Source organism: Penicillium lagena (assembly GCF_028827675.1).
Source record: "Penicillium lagena strain IBT 129212 chromosome Unknown utg000007l_segment0_segment0, whole genome shotgun sequence".
Taxonomy (NCBI): Eukaryota; Fungi; Ascomycota; class Eurotiomycetes; order Eurotiales; family Aspergillaceae; genus Penicillium; species Penicillium lagena.
Window position 1 is genome coordinate 1,387,614 of NW_026623228.1, and position 10,801 is coordinate 1,398,414.

Below are 10,801 nucleotides of genomic sequence, written 5' to 3' on the forward strand. Positions count from 1 at the left end.
CTGAACCTTGTGGGACACTTGGCAGTAGATCTCACTCTTTTCAAGCCTTTGAGTGGCACTTTGAGAACAAATGAATAAAGAGTGGTCCAAATGTCGCTATGAAAGTATATCTTCCTGCAAATCCGCCATCGTTCAGCTCACGTCTCCCTAAAAAATCGACATCCATCACTTCCGTACCCTGGAAGTTTGATCAAACATGGCCAACTTGAATGAGCATAATGTTTACTTAGGCCCCGATTCGTTAAAGAAATATTTCGACCCGGACTGCCAGCCTCCATTGCCGCTAGTAGAGCTGCCCAGGCATCTGAATCCCTATCATGACGACGGCGTACGGATATACGCCAAGATGATGACCATGCACCCCGCAAATAACGTCAAAGCAATGCCAGGTATGACGAGTCATTGTCCTGTGGAAGTCTACTTCGCGCTGATATTAGATCAGCGTTGAACATGCTCGAGTCGAGTGTGGTGTCCAATAAGACAAACACCATCATCGAGTACAGCTCCGGATCAACGGTAGTCTCAATGTCGATGATTGCACGGGTCATGCATGGGATTTCGGATACCCGAGCATTCCTCAGCAACAAGACCAGCGACGCCAAGTTGAAGTTGATGCAATTCTTCGGTCTCAACATTACTCTCTTCGGCGGACCATCTCAGCCTGAACCAGTGGATGCGCGAGGAGGAATCCAAAATGCCAGAAAACTGGCCATGGAGTCTGAAACAGTCGTCAACCCCAACCAATATGAAAATGACCTTAACTGGCAGGCGCACGTCCGATGGACCGGCCCTCAAATATTCAAACAGTTGCCGGAGATCAACGTCCTCTGCGCCGGCATGGGTACTTCCGGGACCATGACCGGCCTAGGAACGTACTTCAAAAGCGTCAAGGCTTCGGTTATGAGACTGGGTGTCTGCACAGCACCGGGTGACCGAGTGCCGGGCCCAAGATCATATGCACTATTGCGGCCAGTCGAGTTTCCTTGGAGGGAAGCGGTGGATGTAATTGAGGAAGTGGGTTCCTCCGAGTCGTTTGCTTTGTCCCTGAACCTGTGCAGGGAGGGGTTGGTATGCGGCCCATCGTCCGGTTTCAATCTTCAGGGCTTGTTCCAAATGCTGGAGAAGCAGAAGACAGCAGGCACATTATCTGAGTTGGCTGGCCCGGATAGAATCATCCACTGTGTCTTTTTGTGTTGTGACTTGCCGTATCAGTACATCGGGGAATACTTCCAGAAACTCGGCCCTGAGCAGTTTCCTCCAATTCAAAACGAGGTAAGTTCTTATGCGTGTGACATCCTGATATCCTTATAGCAGAAGGCTAACCAGACTTCTTACTGTGATAGCGCCTGACCAAAGTCGACCTCCATCGGTACGACGAGAGCTGGGAGCGCGACGCATTGGAGATCCTTCCACAATTTTATGGGTCACCAAGGAGTCTTGCACAATGTCGTCTGAGCGAGATTACACCGAAGCCGCAGAACTGGGTAATAGATTTACGCAGATTGCCCGATTTCCACGCATGGCATCTCCCCGGCTCGGTGAATCTCCCTCTGTCGAGCCTTGGACCGCATACACCGTCCCCGTTTTCAGATGCGGCAGTGCTTGAGGCTCAGTGGGTGGAGTTGGAGAGGATCTTCAGTAATGCTAGCTTGGTCTCAGATCTTGATTCACATCATGTTTTATTGTTGTGCTATGATGGGAACACAGCACGCGTGGCTACCAGCGTGCTGCGGGCAAAGGGCTTGGAAGCGGACAGCATACGCGGCGGCTGCCAGCTGCTCAGGTCGTACGGTATCGGGGCCGATCGAGTTCCCGCCTCCACCAAAGTGCCCTTGCCCTACCCGACAACCGTTTCCGTGTCGGCCATGCCCCTGGATTGAGCTGTCGGAGATCGGTGAAAGCGAGATTATCGGGCGGAATGTAGGGTTAGAGATACCACGTGAGCGATCTGCTAAACCAAATGCGGAAACCCATGGTCCGCGCTGTTTGACCATAGACGGGAGATCGGTTATTCTTCGTTAAATGTGCCTCAAGTTTGGTTTATGAAATACAGGGTACTACTGGTCCGCCAGTGGCCTGGGTTTATTTGTCTAGATGCAATTGTGACCGCGTAAAATGACACCGATGTTCCGTCCCACTCCATCTCGAAACCAGACATCCGCATGCAACATTCCGCGATCCAGTTGAGCACGATTACTCTATGTAAGACCTGCATGTCCGTATTGCATGCCTTTTTTTTTTCCGCTGCCAAGACGTGTTGGTGGAGGGGAAGGCTCGGCGATGACATGAATAAGCGCAAATGTGCTCAAGTCTAACCCCAGTTGGTCAGGAACACCCGACCGCTCGCAGCAGTGAACAAAGAACCAAAAACTTGCTCAATTGCGAGCAATCAGACAGCTCGGATTGATCAACACTGGAGAATGCCTTCGGAAACAAGCTCAAATATGAACCGCTCACCCTTGGGACACAGCACTGTCTCGGTCGGTATCCGTTTTCGGTTCCGCAACTATCCACGACGACGATCAGATTGAAAAGGATGGTTACACTCAGATCTGCCAAGCTTTAATCTTGCCCTATTTCGCGATCTGAGTTTTCTAAGTGAGATCATATCAATAATAATCTGAGGCGAAGACACAACATTGCCCTGTCACATTCTCCTCAGGATTAGTTAGGTCTGTCTGAAAGGTGCCGCGATGATGATGGATATGGACATGTCTGGAGGGGGTGTTCCCTGGCTGGATCAGCCGGTGATGCTTCATTCGTCTCGCGCAGACAACTGCACACTGACCGAAGCTCAATGTCGCTATCGCTCCGGACATTGGCGATACTGGTATACAAATGCCCCGAAGTCAAAATAAGCTCACCCTGTTAATCCGAATATGATATTCAAGGTACCAATCCGACCACGTGTATGCGTTGAATACCGTATACTTCATGTGTGCGACCATCGGCGTGTTCGCGATCTCGAATTTTCTCGTCAGATACATGCCCGAGAGTGTCAAGAGGACCGCACTGTGGCGCAAGATAACCTCCGTCTCTCGCTACTTCGCCTACCGAGGATATAGATTCCCGGCTATGCAATACTGGTCTCCCTCGTTGGGGGTGATTGTGCTAGGAGTAGTCGGTGCTGTTTTTTTCTTCGGTATGTGTCACTCGAATACGCCTCGAAGAAATATGAGTTGATCAATATGACAGCAATGACACTTGGACCTAAGCCTTATTACTGGCCGACGGATGCCAGCTACGGAGGTAGCCCGCCTATTGCGACTCGAGCTGGCTGGATGGCCCTTGCCTTGTTGCCTTTTGTACTGTGAGTTTCGAGCTTCTCGAAATTTCAGACGATTTACTGATAGCCATCCCTAGAGCCTTGAGCGCCAAAGCGAATATGATTTCTGCCTTGACTGGTGTTCCACATGAGAAGCTCCAGGTAAGGTCTTCATCTGCATCTCCGAGGTATGGAACTGACTCTAAACAGGTGTTCCACCACTGGGTCAGCTATGCCATGTTCGTTCTGGCCTTGATCCACACATTTCCCTTCATTGTCTACAACATCTCGCAAGGTGATATGGTTAATGAGTGGAAGACAAGCTTAGTCTACTGGACTGGAATTGGTGCTATCATTCCGCAGGCATATCTGACCATCATGTCTTTACCTTCCATCAGGTAAGAGACGCTTCCAACCCGAGACAAACCAGAGCAGAGACTTACAAGTATACTCAGAAACCGTTTCTATGAGTTCTTCAAGGCAACCCACATTATCGCAGCTGTGGTGTTTGTTGTCTTCTTTTTCCTCCACTGCGACTTCCGTCTTTCCTCTTGGTATGAATTATCTTTAACCTCAATCTGTAGCAAGTCACTAACGATTGAAAAGGGACTACTTCGTCGCCACCGGCACAATCTACCTTCTCTGTCTCTTCACCGCACAAACTCGCACCTATCTCATGCATGGCCTTCACAACGCAATGCTCGAGCGCCTCCCCAGCGGTCTTGTCCGTGTGGTCGTACCAACCATCATCAAATGGACTCCCGGCCAACACTTCTTCATCCGCTTCCTCACACCAGACCTACATCTTCTCACAGCACACCCATTCACCATATCCTCTGCCTGCAACGACCCAGATGCAACAGGCAAGGCATCGGAGTTGGTCTTCTACATCAAGCCGCACGGCGGCGTCACCGCCCGTCTTGCAGCCCTCGCAGAACAACGACCCGGCGGATCCAAGAGGATACTCCTGGAAGGGCCGTACGGCGGCGTAAGCGCGCCTCACATGGCTCGCTTTGACATCATCCTTGTCATCGCCGGGGGCTCGGGCGGTGGGTTTTCGCTCGCCATGGTCGACGAGGCGCTCCGTCTAAACAGCCTATCCGACTGCAGCAGCACCAACAAGCTGGACTGCGAAAATGAATGTCGCCGCCGGAACCTGCAGGTCGTCTATGCGACACGCGACACTGCCATGGCAGACTGGTACGTCGAAGAGATCGAGTCGCGCCTCTCCCATTCGACTACACTATCCACTACGGCAGACAACGGCTTCGACACATCAGTCTCCGTGCATATCACCTCAAACCGCACCTCGGCCCTCTCACAGGCCTCCTCGAGCGCATCCGTCTCTACGTCGAGCCCCGACACTCCCTCTACCACCGCAGGGGATGAGAAAGAAAAGGGAACGTCCGGCAAAGATGGAATCGAAACTACGACGACAGGCTCTTTTAGTCTGAATGTCAGCCGCAATGCCCATCCGTACATCCCCGATCTTATAGAGCGCACCATTGCCTCCGCGCGCGAACAGCGCTGTCCTGGAGGTCGGAAACCGCGCATTGGCGTGGTGGTTTGTGGGCCGGCGTCTATGCTGCATGATACCCGGAACGCCGCGGCGGCGGCGCAGAAGAGCGTCCTGGCTGGCGAGGTGGAGGAGCTATATTTGCATTCGGAGCCTTTTGCGTGAGTTTCCCCAGATCATAATAATGTTGGAAGGTGCTAACACTATATAATTTCAGGTGGTGAAACTCTCTTCTGTACATAGTTTAGGGTTGATTGTCTGTCTAAAAGAAAAAAAAAACTTGTGAAATACTGTAATCTCTGGATTAGTTCCTACTCGTAGAAAATCGACGCTTCTATACACCTTGAGATGGTCTAGAAGTGGATCTAGGGTTAGAGTTCTCCGGATCCAAAGTTTGGCAACCTCACTAACCTTGTACAGTAGTAGTTACTTTTTGCATTATGAACTCCAACAAGAGGTATAGACCAGTAAATTTCCACTGTTCAAAATGCCCCAGACTCCTTTTCCTGAAATACGCAAGCCGGCTGTTTCCACTCGGCGGTTACAAAGCTGCATACATCACATAGATTCAAGTCATCCTACTGCACAGACCCAGTCCTAACACTCGCTTTTTAATTATAGCACGGTAGGTACGGCACGGCCCTCTTTCCGAAGAGGCTGAGTTGCAGACTAGGTGATTTTGGCCCTCAGCCCAAGTATTGCAGACTAAATAGAAACAACCAACCACAGTATGTTTTCTACCGAGTCTAACTAAATCAAGGTAGTATCACTCGTGTTGTGGCTGGAATCTGTGATGTTCATAGGATGCCTTACAAGAGCTAATGCCGACTGCTCGGACCATCCTACCCGGCCGCTAAACAACACGCAACTCTCTATGATGCTCTGAATCGCTTACACCGTGAAGTATAGGTCGAAGTACAGCCGCAGAGGCCAAGAACGAAAATTCCGTTTTCACGTCTCATCCGCTGCATCGTGAGGCTGCCGATCACTAGCATTCAGTTCTCGGTCCTCCCTGTCAGGTTTATTTAATATTCAACTGATCCTTTCTGTTCTTCTCTCCAAAATTGAAGATTTGTCGTGACACGAACGAATAAAATTAAACATCTCTGCTTCTTCTCCTCATAATCATCATTCATTCGGCTCTCCTTTCCTTCCGCCCCATTCAGAATGACTCTCTCCTCCGCCTTCCCATCCCTCCACTCCTCTCCCGACTACTGCGCCCCGAATCCGCTCTGCGAATACAGCTCCCCAACCACCACACACGTTGGCTGGCAATCCTCGGGGTCATGGCGTGATTCCTTCGACATCCTATACAGTTGCCTGGCCACCCTCCTCGCGTGCGCCTGGTCCATCCAAGCCCTAAACGTCCCCGCAAAGAATGACAAACTGTGGCGCAAGGTCCTCCGCCGCGTGAAATGGATGTGCATCACGCTCGCCTTTCCGGAATTCATTACTGCAGTCGCGTTGACGGAGCTATGGCGCGCGCGCCAGACGCGCGACGATATCAAGAAGACGCTCAAGCCGAATGCGGAGCCGTGGACTCTGACGCATGGCTTCTTTGTTAATATGGGTGGATATGTCCTCGTTCCTCAGGAAGGTGATCGGGAGCCCTTTCCCCTGACCGGGGAGACGCTTTTGATCCTTGTTGAGAATGATCTCATCGATGTGCCTGATACCGAGCTGGATGCTATTCAAGATCGGAGTAAGACCGATTCGTTCGCCCGCGTGTTTACACTCATGCAGCTGGCCTGGACGGTTATACAGAGTATCGCCAGGTACGAGGAGGATCTGCCCCTTGCGCCGTTGGAGGTTATCACCGTGTGGTTCATTCTGCCCAGCGTCTTCACATTTGTACTGGAATGGTATAAACCCAAAGACGTCGACGTGCCGATTGAGATCCAGTGCCATGGCAAAATAGAGCAGGGGATCGTCGGCCAGCTCTCGGAAAAGTACGTTTTTATATGCGACAAGGGGCTCGAAGACACGGCCACCGACTCTGTGGCGAGGATCCCCTTCGCCAGACCCGTTATATACTACTTGGGAGACGGCGTCACCCAGCCGGGGTGGGTTATCGCTTCGATGTTTTTCATCGGCTGCGCGATGGGAGCCTATAATGCTGCGCATCTGCTCGTTCACCCGAATCTATTCGACTCGAAATGGTACCTCATTTGGCGCTATATCAGCATCACTGCGGCGATACTGCCAGTTGTTCCGATGCTGTTGAACATGTTTAGAAGATGTCTGCCCGCTAGGATTTCTGATGTGCTGCTTTCTGGGTGGATTTATGTTTATGCATTTGCGAGGGTTTTCCTTCTTGTGATGAGTGTTGATACGCTTGTGCGGTCGTTGCCAGTGAATGCTTATTATGGTATAACCTGGACCAACTTCATTCCACATTTCTAGTGGTGGTTGGTCCGAGTCAGTGGAGGGTATGGTGTTTGCCTTCATGGTTTGTTTTTGGATATCATTCAGCGCTGATACCAGTCTACAGGAGGTCAGATAGCGAACAATTTGTTTAGTTCATAGGTGGTGTTCCATATAAATTGCATGACACCATTAAGTGGATACATATCCAGATTATTGAACTAGACTTTGATTCGATATATCCAGTTGAAAAGTACAACACAAAATAGACTAAATAACCGAAACATCAGACAAGGAAGGAAAGAAAGAAACCAAACCCAAATCCAAAAAAGCTCAAAGAACGCCGAATCAAGAATGAGCCATGTCCATCTAAAAATCTATGACATGCAATGCAGATTCAAACTCCCAAGGAACAAGTCCTGCCTGGCTTCAGTGAAGCAAGACTCGACTTCCTCAAAGCAAAAAGCAAAAAGCCGAAAACAAAAGCAAGCGCCAAAATGTAAACCAACTGTGTGTGTGAGTGAGTGGAGAGTGTGAGTGCATATATGCACATCACAGCCTGTATATAGACCAGACCAAAAGCAAACAGAGATCATGAAAAAGAGTCATATCATCAATGCAAGGAAGATTTCACCTCCTTTCAAGCCACTGCATCAAGGACGCCCTCATTCTAACATTGACCACACCGCCAATACCATAAGCCGGAACAATCTTTCCCATGCGCGCAAAGCAGCTAGGCACATAGTCCCTGCGAATCCTTGCCATGCGATCCGTCCAGGGTAGCCCACCAGCCGGCTGTCTGTTATACAGATCCAAGCCGAGGAGATGCATAGGCGTGCTGGCGAACTGCATCAGCGCGGGACAGGCGAACTGTGCAATCGCGGCTTTCATGTTGGGGGTTGAGGCGACGAAGTCTGGTATTGAGGGGGCAATGAGGGCGGGGACGTTGAAAGAGGCGAAGATTGTGACGCTGTCGCGGAGGCAGAATAATGAATAAGAGATCTTGGGGATTGTGGGTACTGCGGGTGTTGCCTGCGCGGGTCCTTGATGGGAGAGGGATAATGGCGGACTCCTCAGCGCGGAACTCGGCTGGGTGTATATACCCGATAGAGGAGCCGGGGAGGACGATGCGCCAAAGATCTTGGCGAAGCGCGCGTCTTTGTACATACATATCCCCATGTTGACAGCCGTCGTGGAGATGAATTTGGCCGGCCCCGGTGTGACAGTGGAGTAGCGCTGGTTGCGTAGGGTGGAGGTTACGGTGTCGATTGTGTTGGCGGTTAGGTAGGTGGATGTATACAGGGTGTAGATGAGGAGGAAAGGCGTGCTGAGGAAGAAGCCGCTGGGGCGGCTGAGCATGGATCGGAAACAGCTGGTTATGGTCTGGCGGATGGGGAATCCTTTGGAAGCCTTTTCAATGATTGCTCTGGACGAGCAGTTACTTCGGTTAGCTTCATCTTCTTCATGGCCAGTTCGACCGAGGAATGTCGGACAACACACCGATCAATAATGGTAATCAGCGGACAGGTCAGCGCGCCTGCTGTCATTGCACTGGCGACATCGACGCCAAGTCGCAGACCGATGTCCTTGGAGTTCCATGTCGGCGGCGTCGAGCGCGTTATGGGAGAGCGTTCTTTGATGGTCGCCATGGAGGGCAAGGCCGACGTATTCTGCGCGACGGCATCGGGCATCGCGAAACGAGGGAACAAATCAACGACAGGAAAGCATCGGACCAACAAGAAAGTCGGGAAAGAATGACTCGAATGAAAGAAAGGCGACCGACTACCCAGAGCAGTCCAGTCGACGGGGCTAGTAAACAGGCTTACGCTTATCCGGACGAGAAAGGGCCGGACAGATAGCCGATGCCGGAGCTCGGATAAACGATGAGCAGCCTAGCCTACAAGGGTATGGAGTATCAACCAGGACCGCAATTACACCAAAAAGCCTCATAATATTCATTGTCCTAACGCCACCCGAAATATTTTGTGTATATAGACTACTACGATCTGGGGTGCGCCTCAATGCCATCCAGCGTGACATTGACCGCGCCGGCCTGGACGAGCTACATGCATATCAAAGTCAGCCAAGTCCACTGTAGATCAAACACCTAACTTACCGCTCGTTGCAAATCATCAATCAAATCATCCACATCCTCAATACCAACACACAACCGAATCAGATCCTCCGGCATCGCGCGCTCCGCCCTAGTCTTCGCATCAATACTCGCATGGCTCATCTGACAGGGCATGCTAATGAGACTATTAACACAGCCAAAGCTAACAGAAATAGCCCAGATCTTGGCACTCTCAACAATGCGCTCGCTCACAGCCGCATCACCCGTTTCGAACGAGAGCACCGCACCCGCGCCGCGCGCCATGGAGTTATGCAGCTCGTACTGCGGGTGCGAGCGCAGGCCCGGGTAGCGGACCTTGAAGCCGTGGGTCTCGAGGAACTCGGCGATGCGGTGCGCGTTGCTTTGCTGCTGCTCCATGCGCACCTTAAGGGTTTTCACGCCGCGCATGAGTAGCCAGGAGTCGAAGGGCGAGAGACCGCAGCCAGATGCGTTGATGGTAAAATACAACCGTTCGCCGAGGGCGACGTCGTTGACTGCGATCACGCCGGCCATTAGGTCGTGGTGGCCAGATAGGTACTTCGTGCCACTTTCGTAGACGATGTCGGCGCCCAGTTCGAGTGGGTTGAGGAGGAGGGGGACATCATGGTGTTGTCGACGGAGACGAGGCAGGTGGGGTTTGCTTCATGTGCAGCGGCTGCGATCTTGCCGATGTCCACGATCTTGATGAGTGGGTTCGTGGGCGTTTCCAGGAGCACCATGGCTGTTTTGGGGCTGAGCACTTGGACCACTTTTTCGGGGTTTGTCGTGTCGACGTGGTGCACGATGATCCCGCCGTTTGTTGAAAGGTACTTCAGCAACCGGTTCGAGCCACCGTACAGGTCGTCGCCGGTGACCACCTCGTCGCCTGGCCGGAGAAGCCGCGAGATCACGTCGAGGGCAGCCATTCCGGAAGAGACAACCAGCGCGCGCTGCGCGGACATGATCTTGGCGAGGTGTCGCTCGAGGTGTGTGCGGGTGGGATTGCCCGAGCGGGTGTAGTCATACTCGCCGCCTCCAGCGCCGGAGGTTTGTTTGAAGGTTGCGCTCTGGGAAGATCAAGCCAGTCAGCATTTATTTCCCTCTCTGACCCAGCCAACTTGATTGAATAGTGTATCTCAATGCTTACCTGGTAGATTGGCACACTGCTAGCATTGTACTGATCAGTCCCCTCGGTAAGGACCAGCTCGGTGGCAATAGCATATCGGCGACCGGCGTGCGGGCTGGATGGCGCAGGCGAGGGCGGAAGGTCATTGCCCTGCAGATCGACGTGAGGGAAGGCCTTCTTCAGAGCGCTGGTAGGCTCCGACGCAGGGTTGGGTGCTCCGGATCCTGACGCCGACATCGCTGCAAAGCGGGGCAGAGGGAGGGGAGGAGAGACGAGGAGACAAGGGTAATTGAGAAGAAGACGGCAAGCACAATCCAAAGCAAGAAAGACGGTAAGGAATCAGAGTGCCTTGGAGTATGTAGAGAGAGGGTTAGTTTGTATTGAAAATTGTTGATGCACTCGATGACTCTGGCTTGCCCCAGAATTTGGCACTTCGCG

At 51.9% G+C, this 10,801-nt stretch overlaps 5 protein-coding genes across 5 annotated transcripts; 3 read left to right on the plus strand and 2 right to left on the minus strand.

The window, feature by feature from the left end:
- Window positions 1–196: 196 nt before the first annotated feature.
- On the plus strand, window positions 197–1,880 carry N7510_010080 (putative cysteine synthase B; the record flags this gene model as incomplete). The annotated part of the gene is made up of 3 exons (XM_056982005.1): window positions 197–389; window positions 443–1,272; window positions 1,344–1,880. The coding sequence occupies 3 exons, from the start codon at window positions 197–199 to the stop codon at window positions 1,878–1,880; spliced, it is 1,560 nt and encodes a 519-aa protein (XP_056829841.1).
- Window positions 1,881–2,985: 1,105 nt separating this feature from the next.
- Window positions 2,986–5,005, plus strand: N7510_010081 (ferric reductase family protein; the record flags this gene model as incomplete). Its single annotated transcript, XM_056982006.1, has 7 exons — window positions 2,986–3,142; window positions 3,196–3,310; window positions 3,364–3,427; window positions 3,476–3,663; window positions 3,721–3,819; window positions 3,872–4,942; window positions 4,999–5,005. 7 exons carry the CDS (start codon window positions 2,986–2,988, stop codon window positions 5,003–5,005), a joined length of 1,701 nt encoding a protein of 566 aa, XP_056829842.1.
- A 943-nt stretch (window positions 5,006–5,948) lies between these two features.
- On the plus strand, window positions 5,949–7,184 carry N7510_010082 (uncharacterized protein; the record flags this gene model as incomplete). Its single annotated transcript, XM_056982007.1, has 1 exon — window positions 5,949–7,184. One exon carries the CDS (start codon window positions 5,949–5,951, stop codon window positions 7,182–7,184), a length of 1,236 nt encoding a protein of 411 aa, XP_056829843.1.
- Window positions 7,185–7,775: 591 nt separating this feature from the next.
- On the minus strand, window positions 7,776–8,836 carry N7510_010083 (uncharacterized protein; the record flags this gene model as incomplete). The annotated part of the gene is made up of 2 exons (XM_056982008.1): window positions 7,776–8,571; window positions 8,646–8,836. 2 exons carry the CDS (start codon window positions 8,834–8,836, stop codon window positions 7,776–7,778), a joined length of 987 nt encoding a protein of 328 aa, XP_056829844.1.
- A 308-nt stretch (window positions 8,837–9,144) lies between these two features.
- Window positions 9,145–10,600, minus strand: N7510_010084 (cystathionine beta-lyase STR3; the record flags this gene model as incomplete). Its single annotated transcript, XM_056982009.1, has 4 exons — window positions 9,145–9,207; window positions 9,262–9,752; window positions 9,797–10,304; window positions 10,385–10,600. The coding sequence occupies 4 exons, from the start codon at window positions 10,598–10,600 to the stop codon at window positions 9,145–9,147; spliced, it is 1,278 nt and encodes a 425-aa protein (XP_056829845.1).
- Between the last annotated feature and the right edge of the window lie 201 nt (window positions 10,601–10,801).